General features: G+C 50.6%; 1 protein-coding gene and 1 long non-coding RNA gene across 8 annotated transcripts; one reads left to right on the top strand and one right to left on the bottom strand.

Moving 5' to 3' along the window:
* The first annotated feature begins 385 nt into the window (after window positions 1–385).
* UNC13D (unc-13 homolog D) lies at window positions 386–20,174 on the top strand. 7 transcript variants are annotated; one of them, XM_021002671.2, is made up of 33 exons: window positions 391–696; window positions 842–985; window positions 2,265–2,300; window positions 2,617–2,724; window positions 2,978–3,037; window positions 3,147–3,213; window positions 3,594–3,777; window positions 4,052–4,096; window positions 6,135–6,203; window positions 6,447–6,516; window positions 7,162–7,266; window positions 7,455–7,547; window positions 7,700–7,803; window positions 8,030–8,147; window positions 8,316–8,440; window positions 8,734–8,824; window positions 9,082–9,138; window positions 9,262–9,359; window positions 10,139–10,190; window positions 10,612–10,742; window positions 10,920–11,040; window positions 11,483–11,626; window positions 11,961–12,059; window positions 12,256–12,462; window positions 12,667–12,735; window positions 13,328–13,407; window positions 15,168–15,273; window positions 15,386–15,457; window positions 16,007–16,090; window positions 16,436–16,556; window positions 17,938–18,061; window positions 18,619–18,815; window positions 19,019–20,174. In XM_021002671.2, exons 2-33 carry the CDS (start codon window positions 866–868, stop codon window positions 19,126–19,128), a joined length of 3,267 nt encoding a protein of 1,088 aa, XP_020858330.1. In that variant the 5' UTR covers window positions 391–696; window positions 842–865; the 3' UTR covers window positions 19,129–20,174. The 7 variants fall into 7 exon arrangements, with proteins under 7 accessions (XP_078012047.1, XP_078012045.1, XP_078012046.1 ...); XM_078155919.1 differs by lacking the exon at window positions 12,667–12,735 and having other exon boundaries at window positions 389–696; XM_078155920.1 differs by lacking the exon at window positions 15,386–15,457 and having other exon boundaries at window positions 389–696.
* On the bottom strand, window positions 5,063–7,459 carry LOC144457737 (uncharacterized). Its single transcript, XR_013487196.1, has 2 exons — window positions 7,357–7,459; window positions 5,063–6,007 (listed from the first exon to the last, which is right to left on the bottom strand). It is a non-coding gene; the product is annotated as an uncharacterized LOC144457737 (long non-coding RNA).
* Window positions 20,175–20,904: the final 730 nt, after the last annotated feature.

The following is a 20,904-nucleotide window of genomic DNA, read 5'->3' as shown; positions in this document are numbered from 1 at the left end:
ACCTTAGTCATCACAAACACGTGCTCACATAAGCCTCTGCCCTCAACTCCAATGCATCTATTCCCATACTAGACAGCACCTATACTAGGTTCCCATTGTATCTGGAAAGGGGAAGAAAAGAGACTGGGAGACACCCACTAGTGCATTCGAAAGGGGAAAGTTGGCTTTGGGTGGGGCTGGGGTTAAGAACAAAGAAGATTTCTCTTTTGCTTTTTTGGGTGGAGCCAGGTGTATCACCCCAGTGGAATGTCAACATTCAGGCTGGGCCAGGTATAAACCTCCCAGGTATGCTGTGCACGTGGTTGTTAGTGTAGGGAGACTCACCTATTCTGGTAAGGTGCAGAGACTTCCCCCCCTCTCCTCAAGCAGTCCTGGGGCTTCTTGGAGCTAGTGAGGCACTAGCTCCCAGAACACCTGAAGAGCAGATCTGTGCTGCTCATCTCTAGACCATCCTCCCTGGATCCGTGTCTGATTTGTAGGGAAAGAAGGCTGGCTGGCCAAACACACCCAGACACCCACATTACAGGGTAGTGGGGCTAGACCTTCCCAACGTGCCTTGCAGCAGAGTACCTCCTACGAGGCCCAGCTTCTGACTCTTAGAAGGGGGAGGGACAGTCAAGAGGGAGGGAACCAGACCGGAGGAAGAAGAAAAGGACGTGGGGGCCCAACCTCTGGACCCCGGCATGGTGAAACCCAGTAAGGCCCTTTTAACTTCCTTTCCTCTCTTCCTCCTTTCCCCGCCTCCTTCTCACCAAACACATCCAGCATTACCCCAGTTGGGGTGACGGTACCCTGAGCAGTTTTGCACAACCCAGTGTTACTGGCTGGTCTCTCCTATCAGAGGGAAAGAGAAGAACTAGCCAGCATGGCGACACCCCTCTCTCAACCCTTACGGCGTCTTCCTCTCTTGCGCCAAGCCATCAAGATAAGGCGCCAGAAGGCCAAAGGTCTTTTGCTGGAAACCCTCCCTCAAACTAATCAAGAGGTATGAAAAACTCAGGGGAAGAGGCTAGACAGGGGTGGGAGGGAGGTGGAGCCTTGTGTGTGGACTAGGGTGTTGTGCTCAGATATGGATGATGCCCTCAAATAAAATTTCCATTAGCTGGCTCCACCCCCATGGGCTCGGGTTGAGAAGCGGAGGTCAGGGGATGAGAGGCGAGACTGAGGAAGAGAAGACTGATCTGTGGTCTCAGTCCCCATCCCTCCCTGCCCCTACTCCCAGGCTCCAGGAAACAGTACTGAGTAACAGCTGAGTTCTCTTCCAAGGTGATGGCCCATTAGCAGAAGGGGAGCTTTCTCTGGGACTCCTAGTGAGGAAAGTTGGGAGAGAAAGGGCAGTGTTGGGAGCTGAGCTCTGCTCATGGGTTCTCTAGTGCTTATTGGTGTTTTCTAAAACCTAGAACCCTAATCCCCCTAACTTGTGACTGGAAGGGGGCCCTACAGTTCTATAGCTGGACCAAGCAAAACCTGAGTAAATAGCCAGAGACTCCAACCCCGCCGCCCCATGAGAATGCCCTTCTTCCCCAGCTCTTTCCACTGCCTTAGCGTTAAGAGTGGGCAGCGCCCTGGAGAGGAAGACACCCCAGGCTCGAGCTGGCTCATTCCCTCCCTCAGGATAGCTATCTCCCCAGCCTCCTCCCACCCAAGCTTCTGACTACTCCCAAGGTTCACATTGTCCTCAGAAGGAGGCCTCACACTTCCGTTGCTGATGTGTTAGTAGGGGAGTACTTGAGGTTAGATAAGCGGTGTGGTTTCCTCTAGGGGTACGCCGGTGGGGAAGGGGGGAGGGCAGGGTGCAGAAAGGGGAACCAGGCAGAACAAAGCAGGCATATATCTCTAGCTTCTATAAAGTAGAACAGAGGGCAGGCACCCCTGAAGCCCAATGGACCCAAACAGTGAGCCTCTCGAAGGCTTCAGGCATGGCCAGGCCAGTGAAGAGGTAGCTGGGCTCCTCTCCCCTGACCTAGACTTTGGCCCCTTCCTGGGAGGGGTGGAGATGGTGCCATTCAGGGAGGGGGGAGGAAGAAAAATCAACAGCTGTGTTGGCGGGTGAGTAGCACTAGGACCTCACGCTCCCTTCTTTGAAAGATTCTCACAGCTGCTGCCCGGCAGGCTGTATCCTGGGCCAACCATTTCTCAGGCTGTATGGGAGGTGCTGACATCCGTTGGATAGCGCTGGGTGGACCTTGTCTAATCCTTGTTATATCTAGCTCTTGTCCTAGCACAGAGCTCACATGGTGGGTCTTCCTGTTCTTCTTCCCTAGATGGAAACTCCATCTCATCACTTCTCCCCAGAGGAGGTAAGAGCCAGGGATGTAGAGAAAGGATAGAAGCCCTAGACGGAAGCCCCAGGTCCTCTGGAGGCCCTTCTATAGTTGGGGGTAGAAGTGGACGGTACAGGTGGCATCAGGGGAAAGTCCACTTGATGGGGGGTGCCCTGTCCTTGCTCTGGGCAATGGATTCAGGGAGTTGGAACTGGGGTTGGGTTGGAGGAACTAAGTTGAAAGTAAGGTTCTGGGCTAGTTGGATTGGGGTCCTCAGGAATCCTATAAGGCGGAACAAGGAACCTCAGCCGCCTGGGGAATATCTGAACTAGATTTACTCGGTACTTTATAGCAGGCTCTCCTCTATGAGGAAGCTCTCTATACAGTCCTGCATCGGCTAGGCCAACCTGAGCCTAAACATGTAGCAGAAGCCTCTGAGCTGCTGAGCTATCTACAGGAGGTAAGACATAAGACCCATTGTCCTTCCTTCTTTCCCAGAGTCCTCCCTCCATCACTCCCCCCCACACCCATCTCCCCACCCCAGCCTTGGAACTTGCACATCATGTCACCATACCAAAGTGATACAGACTCAAGGCCCTTCCTCCTAGTCTCCTAATTCCCCTGTGGCTAATCCCCTGCCCCCACCATCCTCCTCCTCCTCTCCCTCTCTTCATCTGTTCATCTTCCCTGGCCGCCTTCCCCTGACCCCCTAGGCCTTTCACATGAAGCCTGAGGTACATCAACAGCTGCTCCAAAAAGTTCAGGATCTTGAGGTAAGGGAGGCAAGGGGGTGGGAGAGGTGAAGCATCTGGGGGAGGGGGTTTGGGTGGCTCTAGCCATTTCCTGGTCTCAGCACCTCCCCCTCCATCTCCCTCTTTCCAGAAGCCCTTGTTTTGCCTGAAGGTGACAGTAAAGCGGGCCAAAGGCATTCTTGGAAAGGATGTCAGTGGTGAGTGGAGAAGTGGGGGTCCTTCCTGTTCCCTTCTTTGGGGTCAAGGATCCTCTCCAAATGGGATGGGAGGAGATTCTGTTTAAGCCCTTTTCCTAAAACAGTCTGCAAACCCAAACCAAGAAAGTTATCTCTGCTTTTCCTTACCAGTTGCCAGGCCCCTATGAGCCTGGTTTTCATCTCTCACTCCTTTCTGGCCCTCTTGGGTTTCTGGGCTCTCCACCTCCACCCCAGAAAGAGACAGCAAGAGCAGATGTCCCCTCCCTGGCCAGATCTCTGCAACTTTAAATTAGGAATAAGGAAGGACTGAGCTTAAAGGTCGACTTTCTCTCCCTTCCTTCTCATTTCCTTCCTCCTCATCTGTCCTTACCTGGTATCAGGGTACAGTGATCCCTACTGCCTGCTGGGCATTATTGAGCAGGGCGTAAGCGTGCCAGACGGCAGCCCAGGGCATCGGCGACGGCAGAAGGCCGTAGTGAAGAACACAATCCCTGAAGACCAGACCCATCGGACTCAGGTCATCAGCCAGACTCTCAACCCTGAGTGGGATGAGACTTTTTTCCTGTAAGTCGCTTTCCCCTCCTTCCCAAATTCCCATGTCTGCCCTATCCTGCTATAAGCCTAGCTGGGGGTTCCATCTCTCCCCTCACCTTATTACTTACTTAGTGGGATGAAAGCAGTCTGGGGCTATACTTCGGAGGTAGCCGTATGTAGTCTACCAAGCTCAGAAAAAAAGGGTATGAACTAGGGGAGAGATAGAGATCAGAGAAGACAGGCAGAATGGGATCCGTTACCCCATCTCCCCTTCAACCACAAAACTACTTTCTCTGTCTCACAGGGAATTTGAGGATATAAGCACTGCCAGTTTCCATTTGGATATGTGGTACGTATGTGAGGGCTGAGCACCCCATGTTCTCATGGTTACAAAGGGAGACTCAGTCTACTACCAGATACCATGGATAGAATCTCAGATTTGGAAAGGACCTCAGACATCATCTAATCTAACTCATATCTGGCCAAGAATTCCTCCCATGACATGACTGACAAATTGGCTTTTTTTTTTTTTGCTTTTTGGTGAAGCAGTTGGGGTTAAGTGACTTGCCCAGGGTCACACAGCTATTAAGTGTCAAGTGTCTGAGGCAGGATTTGAACTCAGGTCCTCCTGACCCTAAGGCCAGGGCTGTATCTACTGTGCCACCTAGCTGCCCCCAAATTGGCACTTTTGTTGCTGTTCAGTCGTTTTTCAGTCGTGTCTGACTCTTCGTGACCCCATTTGGGGTTTTCTTGGCAAAGATCCTGGAGTGGTTTGCCATTTCCTTCTCCAGCCCATTTTACAGATGAGGAAACTGAGGCAAACAGGGTGAAGTGACTTGCCTAGGGTCACACAACTAGTAAGTGACTGAGGCCAGATTTGAACTCAGGAAGATGAGTCTTCCTGACTCCAGGCTTGGTGCTCCATCCACTGGGACACCCAGCTACCCGAAATGGGCATCTCGCCTTTTTAAAAAATCCTGTTTGGTGTTCAAGGCCCTTCCCAAACTCCCCCTCGCCCCTTCCAGTATTGTTACACATTACACTCTCTCACATACTCTCCAATCCAGGGACACTGGCCTTCTTGCTTCTCCCACAAGATAATCCATTTCCCTCCTCGGGGCATTTTCCCTGGCTGTCCCCCAGGCCTGAAAGTTCTCCTTCCTCATCTCTGCTTCCAGGCTTCCCTGGTTTCCTTCCAACCCCAGCTAAAGTCCCACCTTCTACAAGAAGCCTTTCCTGATTCTGCCTTAATTCTAGGGCCTTCCCTTTGTTGATGATTGCCAATCTGTCCTGTATATATCCTCTTTGTACATCATTGTTCGCATGTTGTCTCTTTTATTAGACTGTGGGTGCCTTAAGAACAAAGACTTGTCTTTTACCTCTCTTTGTATCCTCAGCACTTAGTGCCTGGCATAGAGTAGGTGCTTACTAAATGCTTATGGACCAATTGAAGATCGCTGAAAGGGAAACCCACTCCCACAGAAGGGAGGCCATTCCACTTTGGGTAGCTCTAATTGTTGGGAAGACTTAAACCAAGACAGACTCTTCCTCGGCAGCTTTCATCCTAATTCTGCTTTGAGTATCATCAGGACAAGACCAGTCCCTCTTCTCTAACCATGACTATCTAGTCACTGAAGGTTGTCATCATGTGAGAGGCAGCCTGGCTTTGTGGATACAGACCTTGACTTAGAGTGCAGGAATCACTCCAGGTTCAAATCCTCCTTCAGACACTTACAAGCTGTGTGACCTCAGCCAAGTCACTTCTCCTCTCTGGGTCTCAGTTTCTTCATTTGTAGAATAAGGGGGTTGGCCTCAGTGGGCCTCTAAGTTTCCTTCCAGCTCTAGATCACTGATCTTACGTTCCCTTGGTTTCCCTCTTCTGAATGGTCTCCAACTTGTGCTTAAAATGCAGTGTACAGATTCAAACCCAGTGCTTGAGATATGGTTGGACCAGGGCAGAGTACCTCTCTAGTTGTGGATACTGCCTCTCTCGGTGTGGCCTAAGATCACCTGAGCCTTGGGGGGCTGCCATATGTTAACTCCTATTGACCTTGCAGGCCATTAAAATCCCCAGGTCTTTCACACTTTCCTCATCTTGTGCTTGTGAGGTTGTTTTTAAATTCAAATGTAGGACTTCATTTGTAGGACCTCTGAACTTTAATCTTTATAGATGCAGACTGCTGTTCTTATCCATGGAGGTCTTTCTGAATCCTGACCCTGTCATTCAAAGTTGTGCCTATTCCTCACAGTTTCATGGTATCTGCAAATAAAGACAGGATGCTTTTACAAGAGAGGCCTCTCTCTGTCCCACACCCCTTACCCCAACATAGCTGAGGTCCTTCCCAGATCTCACTCCACTGACTCCGTGATCTCCCTCTCTCCACAAGGGATGCAGACCAGGTGGAGTCTGTGAGGCAGAAATTGGGAGAGCTGACGGATTTGCACGGCCTCCGGAGGTAAGGACCCCATGCTACACGAGAGGGTAACATAGCCAATGTCTGTGTGCACGGGGAATGGGGCAGAGGCTTCTCTGGGGGGACTGCCCGCTCCTATCCTGGCACTAGGCTCAGCTAAGGACTTTTGAAGTGTCCACACCTGGGGTGTCAGAACCCAGCCTGAATGCCACCTCACTCTTACCTGGGCCTTCCTGGCCCAGCCCACCCAGCTCCTTCCTTACTGGGCCCCCTTCTCTGACTCAGGATCTTCAAGGAAGCACGGAAGGACAAGGGACAGGATGACTTCTTGGGGAATGTGGTCCTGAGGCTGCAGGTGAGGTAGAAAACGGGAAGATGGTTGGGGAGGTGGGGAAGAAGGGGATTTAAACATCAGTGGTTCGGCCTGAAGGATGGATAAGATGTTGATACTTGAGGATGGATGTGGATGGCTAGTGGGCACTAGGAGAGATTCCCTCAATGACTCAGTTTCCTTTAGGGCTCAGAGACTTGGCCACAGATCTGTCCTATGTCACTCTGTACTCACATCCATGTCCCCTTTTCCACGTGTATATCTTTGGGTCATCTGGCACCAGGTGCCCATGCCAGGGCATTCCTTATGTCCTAAGGGACAGGGCATGTGTTTCATATTCTCAGTATTCCTATGCCTGTGTGCCATGTAGCTATCAGTATTTACACCTATCCATATATTCCAGTGTCCACCTGTGGAGTCATAACTAGGGTGGGACAACTGGAGGTTTGCCCTAGGGCACTGATATCCACAGGTGCAATCTTCCCTAAGTCAATTCTCCAGCCAGTCATCTCAGAACCACTTCTTTTCTGGGGTCCATCTACCCCTGCCTACTACTGTCCCTCACTCCCCCCCCCCACTCCCAACTGAATTTACCCTGGACACCAGCATTCCTAGTTAGCCATTTATCCATTTATGTTTCTTCACATCCATCCATGTGCCCTTGCACAGGATCTACGCTGCCGGGAGGATCAGTGGTACCCACTGGAACCACGAACAGAGACTTACCCAGATCGAGGGCAGTGCCACCTGCAATTTCTGCTCATTCATAAGCGGGTAAGTGGGACAGAAGGGTAGGTACCAAGGATCAGAGGTTGTTGGAGCTGGACCCGATACCTCTCTTCCTTTCTCTCTCTGGTGACTCACCTACAATGACCCAATGGGGGATAAAGGCTTGGGGGGAAGTGCGTAGGCCCATAGGTCGATTCTTCCCTCTGATGTGCATGGCCTGTTCTCCATTGTAGAGGGCCACCACTACCAGCCGTACCCATCCCAGCTACACTGTGCATCGTCACCTCCTTCAGCAGTTGGTGTCTCATGAGGTCACTCAGCACCAGGTACCCCTGTAAGGGGACAGGGAGGGAACTGGGAAGCCGGGGCAGAGAAGAACAGGTCTGGGGCATCCCAGAACATCTTGTCTGCTAGCAAACATTCCCCGAGCTGCCTCAGAACAGGGTACCTCACACTCTTACTCCTTCTTACTTTACAGGCTGGCAGCACTTCCTGGGATGGAGAGCTGAGCCCCCAGGCCTCCACCATTCTCTTCCTCCATGCCACGCAGAAAGACCTATCTGAATTTCACCAGTCTATGGCGTGAGTATTCTGATAGGACTGTTCCCTAGTGCCATAGAAGTCCAGGCACCGGTGCTGAGAGCACCCCTATCCTAGAGCCTAAACGAAGGCATTCTCCCTTTGTACCCTGTACCCGGGCCTGTAGATTTTTGGGCTGTGGTGGGGACTTGGGGAGGAAGACCAGCATAACGTGAGGACCAGTGCCCAGCTTTATGCAAAGCTGATGCTGTCCATATACCCGATATAGGCAGTGGCTGGCCTATAGCCGACTCTACCAAAGTCTGGAGTTCCCAGGAAGCTGCCTGCTGCACCCTATCACTGCCATGGAGTATCAGTGGATACAGGGAAGGCTGAAACCAGAGCAGGTAGGACTCACGATGTGGGAGGGGAGGAAGGAATATTGAGAAGACAAGGACCCCTTTGTAGTCATGTGGAAAGGGAGGTACCTGGGCCCCCAAATTGTGATGTCACACACTGGTGTTTCCCTCCTTCCCTCCCTTGGATTAACTCTTTCACCACTCCACTCTCCACAGCGGGAAGAACTGGCTGCCTCTTTCAACTCCCTACTGACCTATGGACTCTCCTTGATCCGGAGGTTCCGATCTGTATTCCCCCTCTCGGCCTCTGGCTCCCCAGCTCGTCTGCAGTCCCTCCTCAGGTCAGACGCCTCCCCATCTTTCTTATTTCCATCCTGGTCTCCAGGACCTGAAACCCTGTTTCCCTAGATTTGGAGCAGGCAAGTGGATCCTCTTCTCGGACTGAGGAGAGAGGCAGTGGGTGGAGAAGGAGGAGTTAGATTGGGGACGTTCTAAGTTGGGGAGAAAGATAAGGGCTTGAAACACAAGTGTTGTGCTTAAAGATCTGAGCAAAGGGTCAGGTAGGAGAACGAGCCATTTGGGCATGGGGGGGATGGGCATTTGGGATGCAGGTCCTTCTTCTTCCCACACCCAGGGTCCTGATACAAATGTGCAAGATGAAGGCGTTTGCGGAGCTGTGCCCTAATGGGGCACCCTTGTCTTCTCTGGTGACTGAGGTGCTGCGGGTATGTCTCTTGCCCTGTCCCCCATCTCCTGACCTGATGGTGAGGGTGGGATGCCCATGGCTGTCCAGTCACTGGCCATCGGCCATGCTCCTCCTTGGGTAGGTTGACCCCTGTGGCCCGAAGCGTATTAGGGCCCTCCTTCCAGCTCCCGGCTTTTCCAGCCTACCCTTAGCACTTTGGCTTCTTTCTCTGGTGGGCTCCAGGGCTTGGTTTCCCAGGCCCCTGAGACAAACACTGATAGATCCACCTCCCCACAGACAGGCACCCTTGAGTGGTTCCATATGAAACAGCAGCACCATCAGCCCATGGTCCAGGTAAAGGGTAGGGCATGGGGTCAGAAGTATGGGAGGGATAGATTGGAATAAAGGGGTTTCAGATCTTTTCCCCATTATTGATTTGCTCATTTTTTCCCCCTCTCAATCCATATTCCTTTCTAGGACATGCAAGAAATGTGTAAGTCCGTATTGAGCCTGGTTCTAGATGTCAGTGGGGATCTGCATCAATGTCAGAGAACCTGGAACAAAATCTTCAACAAGTGAGAGATGGCCAGAAAGGGACCCTGGGGTCTGGGCTGAGAGAGCAGGGGTTGGGGGCCTAGTTTCAGGGTATCTGAACTGAGGCAGGGAAGGGGCACCTGGACTGAACAGATTGGGAGCTGGGGGCCTGGGCTGTGAGAACTGGCAGCTATAGAAGATGGGACGCTGGGCTGTGAGATGAGAAGTGGAAGCTAGAAATCTGGAGGTCCAGGGTGGGTCCACGGCTAGGGATCTGGGAGCCAGAGCCATCACTAGGGCATGAAGGGATTTGACCCAGGGCCCCGAAACTTAGAGAGTCTATGGCATTTCTGTAGTAGCCACTGTCTAAGTGAGTTGGTCTCATGCTGGCCCAACTCTGTTCCTTCCCTCCACGTCCCACCTCAACCCTATCAGTCCTATAACAACTTTCCCAGAAACTTCCTGGCACAGTGCCAGTCTCCTCATGGTGGCCAAGATCTCTGTCTCTTCCTCACACCCCAAGTAGGGCAGTGTCCTGGAATCTAACCCCACCCTTCCCTCCGCCCACCATGGATTTATCTTTAAAAATTAATTTTTTGTCTGAATTTCCTGCTGCTCTCCCTCCTTCCCCTTCCCCACTCCCACGCATTTTGCAAAGCTCACCCATGTACCTAAATTATTAGTTATGGCTCTGTAGGCAACCCAAGTTTAGGGGAAAGTAGGAAGAATTGATCTTAAAATCCAGGCTTGGGGCAGGGGAAAGAACATTAGGGCAGTGTGCCTAGCCTAACCTTCTCCCCCTCTAATTCCTTCTCTCTAGTACACTGAAGATTCAGTTTTTCTCCATGGCTTTCTTGGAGCTGCAGAAGCTTGTGAGGCCCTTCTTCTTTTCTCCCCTTTCCCTTCCTGGTGCCAAAAGAGACCTTGGAGAAAGGGAACAAACATTTATAAAACACTTACTACATGCCAGGCACTATGCTATGCATTCTATAAATATCTCATTTGGTCCTCACAACAACCCTGGGAGATAGTTGCTATTATTATCCCCATTTTACAGTTGAGGAAACTGAGGCAGACAGAGGTTAAGTGACTTGCCCATGATCACACAGCTGGGGAGTCTGAGGTCACATTTGAACTCAGGTCTTCCTGACTCTAGGCACAGTACTTTGTCCACTGCACCACCTAGCTGCCTGGGGCCACAGGGCACTATTAACACTGGGATGCTATTGCTGCCAGGCCTAACCCTGCACCAGGGCATTGCCCGTCCTGATCCACAGCTCTTTCTCTCTGCAGGTGGCCCAGAGGGTAAAGGAACACATGGCGATGGTGGGTAGCACCGTGTCCCCAGAGATGGGGGAGAGCTTATTCCAGCTCTATCTTAGCCTCAAGGAGCTCTATCAGCTGGTCCCCCCTCCTTCTGAGAGGTACCTGTGCTGAGTGGGAGGAGGGGATATATAGGGAGGAATGTGCTTAAAAGAGGTTATCCTGGGATAGTGGCTGTCTGGGGGAGAGTCAAGGCATGCACGAGGGCACTAAGATGCTCAGCTGCCCAGGGAAGCCCCTCCTCCCCTGGGCCTGCACCCACCTGTCGCTTCTCCCAGGGATGGGACCCTGGATCTGGATGGCTTCCACAAATGGTTCCTCCCAGCCATCCCTGCCTGGCTGCTCAAGACCTATAGCGTGGCATTGGCTCGGCTCCAGCGGGCAGTGCAGATGGATCAGGTAGGGTCTGAGAGTGGGGATGGATCATGGAGAGATTCCTCCTACACTGACTCTGCTCCAGTGGGGATAGTCTAAATGCTTATCCCCTATTGCCAGCAAAGAAGAACTTTCAGACCCAATTCCCATTTCTCTGCCAGATGTCACACCCACAGTAAATTTGTAGTCAACTGAGACATCTCTCCTTAGACTATTCATAATAATGCCAACTCATATTTATACAGTTTACTTTAAAGTTTATAAGATGCTTCACAACAACCCTTTCAGGTAGGTGCTATTATACCCATTTAAGAGATAGAGAAACTGAGATTTGTAGAGGTCTCACTGAGGAATCCACAGCTAGTTATCTGGAGAGGAATTGGAACCCAGGCCTGCCCAACTCTAAGTTCAATGCTACATTCGTTTTTTCACGCCATCTCCTTTCTTTCCCTTTCTCCTCCCCAAGCTGGTCCCTCTTGGGGAGCCGATCAAACACAGTACATCTGCTGTGGACCTGTCCACGTGCTTTGCCCAGATCAGCCACACTGCCCGACAGCTAGATTGGCCGGACCCCGAGGTGGCCTTCATGATCACAGTCAAGTTTGTTGAGGTATGTAGTGGGGGAGGGCCTCATGCCACTTTCCCACTGCCCCTGACACCCAAATATTCTCTGAATATTCCTGACCCTCCTATCTCTTCTATGTTTTCCTCTTTGAGGATTCCCTTCAATATCTTCACTCCCTGAGCAAATCTTCAGGGATTCTTCTACTCCTCCTAACATTTCATCCCTGCTCTTCCTCCCGAGCATCCTCATTCTGCTCCAAAGTCCAAAGTCTCCAGTGGCCTCTTGTGCCCCTTGGAATCCCTCCTTCCATCTGCTCCCCCCGGAGTGCCATGTTTCTGTATTCCCTTTCCCTTCCCCAATGATGGTGATCCATCCCCAGGATACCTGTAAGCTGGCTCTGGTGTATTGTAGCCTAATCAAAGCTCGAGCCAAGGAACTCTCTGTCGACCAGAAAGACCAGGGACAGGCAGCTAATATGGTGAGCACCTGGTTTTCATGGGGGGTGGCACTGGGGAAATATATAGGGGTTGGGGAAGGATGGCATAGGAAGTCAGGGGAGGAGGCAACTGCAGGAATGTCTGGCTTGCATGATCAGCTTGGTCCTGGGCAATACCATGGGGACAGGGGGTGAGGGCCAGTGCCTTGGAACAAGCTGAGCCAAGGCCTTTCCCCAGCTGTGCGTGGTGGTGAATAACATGGAACAGCTTCGGCTGGTGGTCCTAAAGCTCCCGACCCAGCTGGCATGGAAAGACCTAGAACAGTGGGCAGGGGCCATCTTAGAGCCAGAACAACTACAGCATACGCTACACGCCCAGCTACAGGGTGCCCTGGCTGGCCTGGACCACGAGATCCGAAGTGGTGTTCGGACCCTGGCTGAGCAGGTACCTAGTACTTCCATCCTGACAGTCCTTTTGAACCTTCCCTTGCTCTTGGCCTCATTTGGACCACGCTCCTCAGCCTGACTTGGTGACCTCATCCTTGATGACTCCTGACATGTCCCTGCCCTGTCTAGATCTCAGCCAACAACTCTGTCCCACCTGTCCCCCGTCCCCTGACTGACTTCCTGATCTCTTTGTGGTTGGCAGTTGGAGGCTGGCATTTCTAGACACATCCAGAAAATTGTGGGCACCAGTAAAACCACCGTGCCTGAAGACGTGAGTGAGCCCTTCGGACTAGGGAGTTTTAGGGGAGTGTGGGGCATTGACTAGTCTTTATAGGTATGTGAGTTTCAAAGAATCATAGGATTAAAAACCAGAGGAGACCTTAAGAGATCTAGTCCACCCCCTCCTCACTGTACAAGTAAGGGAACTGAGGCCCAGGGGCAACTAAGTAGCTCAGTGGATAGGGCACTGGCCCTAGAGTCAGGAAGACCTAAGTTTGAATCTGGCTTCAGACACTTACTAGCTGTGTGACCCTGGGCAAATCACTTAACCCTAATTGCCTCAAAAAGCCAAACCAAACTTACCCAAAATCACCTAACTCAGTCTGAAACTCAGTTTTTTTGACTCCAAACTAGTATGCTCAATAACCTCACGCAGGTTGTTGGGGGTGGGGATGCCTTCAACCATTCATCCATGGATAAATTGCTTTCCTTCACTGGGCCTCAGTCATCCCCTCTGTCAAATGAGAGCTGGCCTTAATGACCTCTGAGGTCCTGTTTAGCTGATATTCTCTGGTTCTGGGAGGGTCAGGCCAGGGGAAGATCTCAGCAGGGAAACAACTCTCTTCCTTTTTTTCCCCTCCTAGGCCATCCTACCTCTGATGAAGTTTTTAGAGTCAGAGTTTCATTACATGAACAGGAACTTGGTGCAGGAAAACTTTAACAGGTTCGGATTTGTCCCCCGATTCCCATTGCAACACAGAACGGGCTTCATCCCTCTCTGATGCGATACGCCTTCAGATACCTGAGGACGTCTCCTCTCCCGGGTCTTACCATCTGCAGGTTAAACTTAGCCAGTCTCCTCAAACGATCCTCCTAGTTTGGGGTCTTTGGAGCCCTCTCCATGCCTTCACGAGCATGAGCTTGTCAATATTCTTTCCTGAAATGTGCCCTCTTTCCCCCGCAGCTGACCCAGACAGAGAATCAGGGGACAACATCCCGAGTCTGGGTGCTGTGTCTCTATTAATACCGCTTCAGATGGTGTTAGGTTTTTTTGTTTGTTTTGTTTAGCTGCCAGCTTGCTCTGCGGGCCAGCTTTCGGTCAGTGTGTATGTTTTCACATGTATTTCTGCCAAGTTGGGAATCTCCAGCCTATATGTATTCAGCTGAATTTTGGGATTTTCCATTTATCCCCATCAAATTTCCCCTTATTAGTTTGGTTCACTGTTATCAGCTGTCCCTCCCGACTCTCTGTCACCTGCAATTTGATTATCCCATTTTCTATGTCTTCATCCAAGGCCTGATAAAAATACTGAATGAAGTCAGTCCCTTGAGTCCCTTCTGTCCTTCCCCCTCCATCATACAGGCCTACCTACCCATCCCCAATATTAAACTATTTTCCTAAGAGGGACCCTATTCTCAGCCTCACACTTAAAGTAGGTGAGGGCTAAGGGAATAGAGAGTAGAAATAGGAATGGAGTTGGAGTTCATTCACTGAAAAGACAGTACCTCACTATGTGCAGACTGCTAAGTGCTCCCTGCCCTCAAGGAGCTTATATTCTATTTAGTAAAACATTAGACATCCAAAAGACAAAAACTGATTCAAAGTCATTGAGCAAGGTTGGGGAGGGCACTAGCCATTCCAGAGATCAGAACAGGCTTCCTGTAGAATTTTGAGGGAAGCCAGGGCTTCTTAAGGGGAGGAGGGTGAGCATCCCGGGTAAAGCACTGTTCAATGGCACTGAAGGAAATGAATTGTTGTGTACAGAAAGTAGCAAGTGGGCTAATTTGTCTGAGATTGGGTGGAACCTGTGAAAGAGTAATGTTCAGTGAGCCTGGAAAGATAAGCAGGAACTGTGGAGGGCTTTAAATGCCAGTTGAGTTTGTATTTTATCTCCTAGGCAAGAGGAAGCCACTGGGGTTTCTTAAGCAGGGTAGTGTCATACTGAGACCTGTGCTTTAGGAATATCAATTATGTACCTCTATGTAGAGGATGGACTGGAGAGGAGATGGAGGCAGGGAGCCCAGTTAGGAGGCTACTGCAATAGTCTAGGCAAGAGGCAATGTGTAGACCTGAAGTAGAGTAGTAACAGTGTGTCTAGAGAGGAATGTGATATAAGAGATATCGTGGGGAGCAGACAGGTGGCACAATGGATAGAGCACTGGCCCTGGAGTTAGAAGTTCAAATTTGACCTCAGACACTACCTGCGTGACCCTGAGCAAGTCACTTAACCTTGACTGCCTCTAGGGAGACACACACACATACGTACAGATATTGTGGTCCTTGGAAACTGACTGGATGTGAGGGATGAAGGAGAAGACACAGTTGGAAATTATTCTAAGGTTAAGAACCTGGACGACTGGAAAGATGGTGATGCCCTCAACAATAACAGGGTAATTTGTAAGAGGAAATGTTTTTGGAGAAAAAAAATGAGTTCTGTTTTGGACACCTCTGTCCCTGTCTTTTGCTCTCCTCCGGGTGTCCAGTCTCCTGCTGCTGCTCTGGACTCACACGCTCAGCGTGCTTACCCAAACAGCTGCGGCCCAGCAGAGTTCACTTCTTACCTCCCAAAAGCTGAAGATTGCCCTGCAGGTATGAGGGGTGAGCAGGCTGAACAATATTATCATCAATGGGAAGGGGATTGGAGGGAAGGGAGGAAGGGAGGAGATTTCCAGGAAGTAATCATGGTTGTCTCAATACCTAGAACCTAGAACTCTGTTTTTATGGTGAGGGTTGTGGCCTGTCCCCTGAAGCCCTTCACACACCTTCATTGCAGGTAAAGGCCCCATGGAGGGATGGGTGCAGAGATTAGTGGTGGGGAGGGGCAGGTATCTGTGCCTATGACTCTGTCTCCATCTGTGTCCCACATCTGATTTTACCCCTATTGATGTCCCCCCCTTTTTTTTGCGAGGCAGTTGGGGTTAAGTGACTTGTCCAGGGTCACACAGCTAATAAGTGTCAAGTGTCTGGTCTAAGACCGGATTTGAACTCAGTTCTTCCTGAATCCAGGACCAGTACTCTATCCACTGAGCCACCTAGCTGCCCCGTCCCCTTTCTTCCTACGGCCCCCATCTGACCACGGGCCATCTGTGTCACCTTCTGACTGTCCCAGCCTCCTGGGTGACTGTGTCCCCTCTATTTACCATCCATCCATCTGTGCCTGTGACTCTGCCCTGCTGTTCTCTCCATTCCATTTCTCTCTGACCATCGGTATTTCTCTCTCCTCGTGTCCTTTTGCCTCCACTGGTTGGTTTTCTTGCCTGTGAGATGAGGCGTTAGATGACCTTTAAGCTCTCTTCATTTCATGGTCTGTTACAATTTCCAGGATCTTCAGAGAAAGCTGGAACTGCAGGCATCCTCTAGTCAGGAACTCATTCAAAGATATTTCAGCAACCGCATCCAGCAACAGGTAAGGCCATTTCTTTTTGCCTGCTTCAACCTTGCACAGTTTACCCAGGAGAGGCTGGTCAGGTTGCAAGGCTGTCCCATCTGTCTTGAATGCACATGGTCTTGGCGAATATGTGTGTTTGAGTTGGCCTGAAATGCCCCCCTCTTCCAAGCTCCCGGTGCCTCCTTCATCCCTTTCCAAAGGGAGCAGGTTTCTCTACCTTCCTCCTTGTGGAGTCCCACAGCGTCCCCCCTAGCCACGCCTACTGGCCTGTGTGTACCTGTATAACCTAGGACTGAGCCCATCTTCTCTACTACCCGTCCTGGACTATCACCTGCTGCTGCTCATACCTCCTCCCTCCCAAAGGCAGACACCACGTCAGAAGAGTTTGGGGCCATTACCATCAAGGCCTCCTACAGACTCTCAGAACAGAAGCTCCGGATTGAAGTTCTCAGCGCCTCCAACCTGCTACCCTTGGACTCCAACGGTGAGCAGGGAGGCGGAGCCAGGCACAGGGAAGGCAGCATGTTCCTTTGGACCTCTCAAACAATAGTCACAAAGATTTATTAAGTACTTGCTGTATCCAGAGATCTGTGCTAGTGCCTACAGAAGATACGAAATTTAGATAAGACATAGCCCCCAGCTGCATGGAGTTTTCAGTCTAGTAGGAAGATAAGATAAAAATATACTTCATCATGTCAAGGGTCCATGGTTTCATCAGTATGGAGATCTCATTTGAAAAAAAAGAAATTTATAAGGGTATATGCAAAGTCTTACACTTCACATTAAAAAAATTTGGCTTGGGGCAGCCAGGTGGTACAGTGGATAGAGCACCGGCCCTGGATTTCAGGAGGACCTGAGCTCAAGTCCGGCCTCAGACACATTAACACTTACTAGCTGTGTGACCCTGGGCAAGTCACTTAACTCCCATTGCCTAGCGAAAAAAAAGAAAAAAAATCAACTTTGTAAGGATAGGATAGATCATAAGATCCATGGATTCAGAGCTGGAAAGAGCTGGGTGAGGCAGAGAGGGTACAATTCCTCTCCCTTAAGTCCACCCTCTTTGTTTTACACACAAGGAAATTAAGGCCCAGAGAGGTTAAGCTACATGCTTAAGGTCACATAAGTGGTATGTGGCATAGGCGAGATCTGAACTCAGGTCTTTGATTAGGTATCAACTTGTCCAGAAAAGATATGGAAATTTTAGTGGACTCTAAGCTCAGAGTCTGTAGTATGATGTGGCAGCCAAAAAGGTAAGGAGATCTCAAGCTAAGTTAACAAGGGAGGCATTTCGTTGTGTTACTTCAGTTGTGTCCAACTCTTCATGACCCGACTCTTCAAGAACCCCTGGGGTCATCTTTAGCACAGGAAGATATAATATAGAGAATTATATTCTATAATTACATTAGAGAACTACAAAGCAAAGTGCTATGTGGAGTCTGAGGACAGAAGTCATTACTGCTCAGAGAGGAAAGAAGGGGTGAAAATCAGGGAAGGCTTCTTAGTGGGGGGTGGCATTTGAATTGGGCTTTAAAGGATAAAGGAAGAGGGGGAGGGGGGACAGACAATCCAGGCACAAGAGACATAGAGCACAGAAGTGGGTTTTGTTTTATTTTTGGCTGGAGAAGGGTTTCTCCTCCCTGGAGGGCCTAGCGATTCCGCTATGTGTGGAAGCCAAGAGACCACAATAAATTTAGGGCGGCCAGCTTTGGACATGATTCTCCACGGTCACTGGGGGAAGTCAGGACTGCCCCAGCTAAACTGGGACAAGTGGGGGTGGGGGGAGTGGGCTGGGGTTGTGACAGGTTAGGGGAGAGGGCAGAGATGATCCTTTCCCCATCCCCCCCTTCCTCCTCCCTGCCCCCCAGGCACCAGTGATCCCTTTGTCCAGCTGACCCTGGAGCCACGACATGAGTTTGCAGAGGTGGCCCCTCGGGAGACACAGAAGTTCAAAAAGGAGCTGCACCCCCTGTTTGATGAAGCCTTTGAGTTGTGAGTCACAGCCCTTCCCTAACACTTTGTATCCCACCTGTGCTCTCCAGCCTAGATCAGCACTCTAGCCTTCCTATCCTTCCCTGAGTCTAATCACTCTCCAGAGCCCAAGCTGCTTTGGGATCCCTCTACCATTGGCCCCTCCCCCGGCAAACAAGCTTAGGGCTCCTCTCTCAGATGATTGATAAGGACTTGGGGGGCAGGGAGACAGCTTGTGACGGGGTACATGAGTGAGATTTGCAGTCCTGGCAGTCCCCTTGCTGAAAGAGGGAAAAGAACCTCACACCTTGAATTCACTGCAGCAGTCTATTAAATGAAGAGAATAGGAATCTCTGGCTTAAAAGTCTTGGAGATAAAGGGTCAGCACTTCTGCTAGGCCCCCAAATGTCCTACTGATCCCATGACAAGCATCCCAGGTATACATACATACACCCACCCACCCCTCTATAGGTCCCCTTTCAGGCTTTAGGTTTCATTTGCATGGAAGGGCTGTTTCCCTGGTCCACGTGAGGGGAGGGGGTGGTTTAGGAGTTCACTCACATGTGACTGGTCTTCAGCTTGGTGTCTCCGGAGTCATGCCAGAAGAAAGGGAATTGCCTCTTGCTCACAGTGCTGGACCACGACAGGCTGGGGACCGATGACCTGGAGGGAGAGGCCTTCCTCCCTCTCAACACTGTCCTGGGGCTCTCTGGTAACAATAATCCTGGCCAGGTGCCGCAGACACGTTTGCCTCTCACCTACCCTGCCTCCAATGGTATGCTATCTGCTGAGGGATAGAGCTGGGGCTCCTGCAGAGGAGGCACAGGAGGAGGGCTGTGAGAAGGTGGGAGGGTTATTTATGCTATGGGATGGTCAGTACCTTGGCATGGGGCAGTGAAGCCCTAGCAGGAAATAAGAACAGGAAGCTTAGATTCTCCAGGTTTCTAACTCCTCTCATTTTTCTCTCTTCTTTCCCAGGGGACTCTATCCTGAAGCTGCTGGACATCAGGAAGGGTGATCGGGAAGCTCAGGCTTTTGTTAAACTCCGAAGGCAGCGTGCCAAACAGGCTGGGCGTTTGGGGCAGTAAAAGTGGAAGGGACCTGCATGGGCCCAGGGGCTGAGTTAGGTCTGGGATCTTCCCTTCATCCCCTACCAGAAAAGATATTCCTAACCTGCCCAGCCCAGCCCAGCATCCCTCAGCTCCTCAGTGATTAAGGGTTGACACTGACCCTTTAGGGGTTCAGAATGGCACAATCTAGAAGTCCACTGTGGTAATGAATAGGACTATGTATCCTCTGGAGATGCTTAGTCAGACCATTATGCCCTCACCGTATCCTGGTTTTTTTCCTCTAGGGTCCCTAAGAGGAATGGGTAACAACTGTCCTCTGCTCTCCAGCTCAGAGACATTCTTCAAAACCAGGGAAACGCTCTAGGGTAGAAAAGGGGAGGGGAAAGACAAAGAGTCTGTACTAGATTCTTACCCGTTCTCATAGAAAAAAAAAACTATTCTGGTTGAACTTAGTTCCAACAGTCATGGTCAGTCATGGAAATGTCAGAGCTAGGAGGTACCTCAGGGACCATCTAATCCAATCCCTTCATTTTACAGAGAAGGAAACTGAGGCTCAGAAAAAGGGTCACTTGCCCATAGTGAATGGCAGAGACAGAACAATGTAATTCAACTCTGAACCCAATTTGTGAGCCTCTTCCCACTTGCTCAGTCCCTTCAGTATAGGAGACGGAGCCCTTATCAGTCTCAGATTCCCTGGACCTTTGCATCCCTGCCCAGTGGAATTGGAAGGGGAACTGACAGTTGGGGGGTGGGGAGAGGTGGAGTAGGATGCTGCTTTGGTGACACACTGGGTAACAGAACAAGGAAGACTTGGCTGGGACCCAAGCCTTGTCTCTTGGACTCCGTGAGTAGACAGGACTCTGGTTGTGAGGAGCTATTGGGGATTCCTAGGCTCCTGAACATTCCTGGACCCCAGCTAGAGCCAGAGTCAGAAGAGTAACAGGAACTCAAGAGCTGATTGACAGGTCATCAACTTAGGAGTCAAAGCCCTCCTCCTTTCCTACCCCAGCATTGATTTTTTCTTTCTCAGGGAAACAATAAAAATATATTGTTCTCCCAGAAAATCTGTTGTGCTCTCTGTGGTGGGATCTATGTGACTACAGTTGGGCTCAGGACACATGGTAAAGAGTCTGAGCTGGCCACCCACCTACCCTCCTCTGAGTTCACTGCAAAGCTATTCTTCCCTCCCCACTGCTATGGTGGGCTCGTGGCTGGTTAGAGTATAGACGTGGAGTGAGAATGGAGGTAGTGAAGAGGGTAGTTCTGCAGTCTTACTGTATTTGTCGGGGTACAACACTGTTTCTGGAACTGTGATCGTTTGCTTTTAGAAAAAAAAATCTATCAGGTCATTTAATAGAAACATCTACTTCTGTCTCTTACTACTCCGGGATTTCTAGATGGAAACACTGTGCTTAGGTGTCTGAGTTTGTAGGCATGGGCCTGAAATTGTCATCACTGGATTTGAGGCTGTATGTTCAAGATGAGTGGATCAGGGCCCTACTGCCCAGCTAGGTGTCTCTTGACAGAGCTACGCCTCAGACTACCCAAGGGCGGGGCCTTTGCCACAAGAGGGTGCCCACATAAGTACTCCCATTATAGCCACATGAAATCCAGAAGAGTCTTCCTAACTTCAGTTGGGTTACTGAGTCTCAAAGATGTCTATATGTCTAGCTGGGAGAGGGCGGGGATATGTCCTTTGCTCTGCTCTAACTAGAATACACCCATGGAGTGCTGAACCTGCATGCTAGACACTACTGAACATGTGGCTCAAAGCCAAAGCAGTCATTGGCTGTG

The sequence above is a fragment of the Phascolarctos cinereus genome, unplaced genomic scaffold (assembly GCF_003287225.1).
Source record: "Phascolarctos cinereus isolate Bilbo 61053 unplaced genomic scaffold, phaCin_HiC Scaffold_5;HRSCAF=322, whole genome shotgun sequence".
Taxonomy (NCBI): Eukaryota; Metazoa; Chordata; class Mammalia; order Diprotodontia; family Phascolarctidae; genus Phascolarctos; species Phascolarctos cinereus.
Note: the sequence above shows the minus strand (reverse complement) of the source record. Positions and strands in the feature narration are given on the sequence as shown.

Excerpts from the sequence above, each read along its gene's own strand:
- UNC13D (XM_021002671.2), top strand. The coding sequence starts at position 866 with ATGGCGACACCCCTCTCTCAACCCTTACGGCGTCTTCCTCTCTTGCGC. Across the intron at positions 3,214-3,593 it reads TCTTGGAAAGGATGTCAGTG|GGTACAGTGATCCCTACTGC; the intron begins GTGAGTGGAGAA and ends ACCTGGTATCAG. Across the intron at positions 8,148-8,315 it reads GAAGGCTGAAACCAGAGCAG|CGGGAAGAACTGGCTGCCTC; the intron begins GTAGGACTCACG and ends CACTCTCCACAG.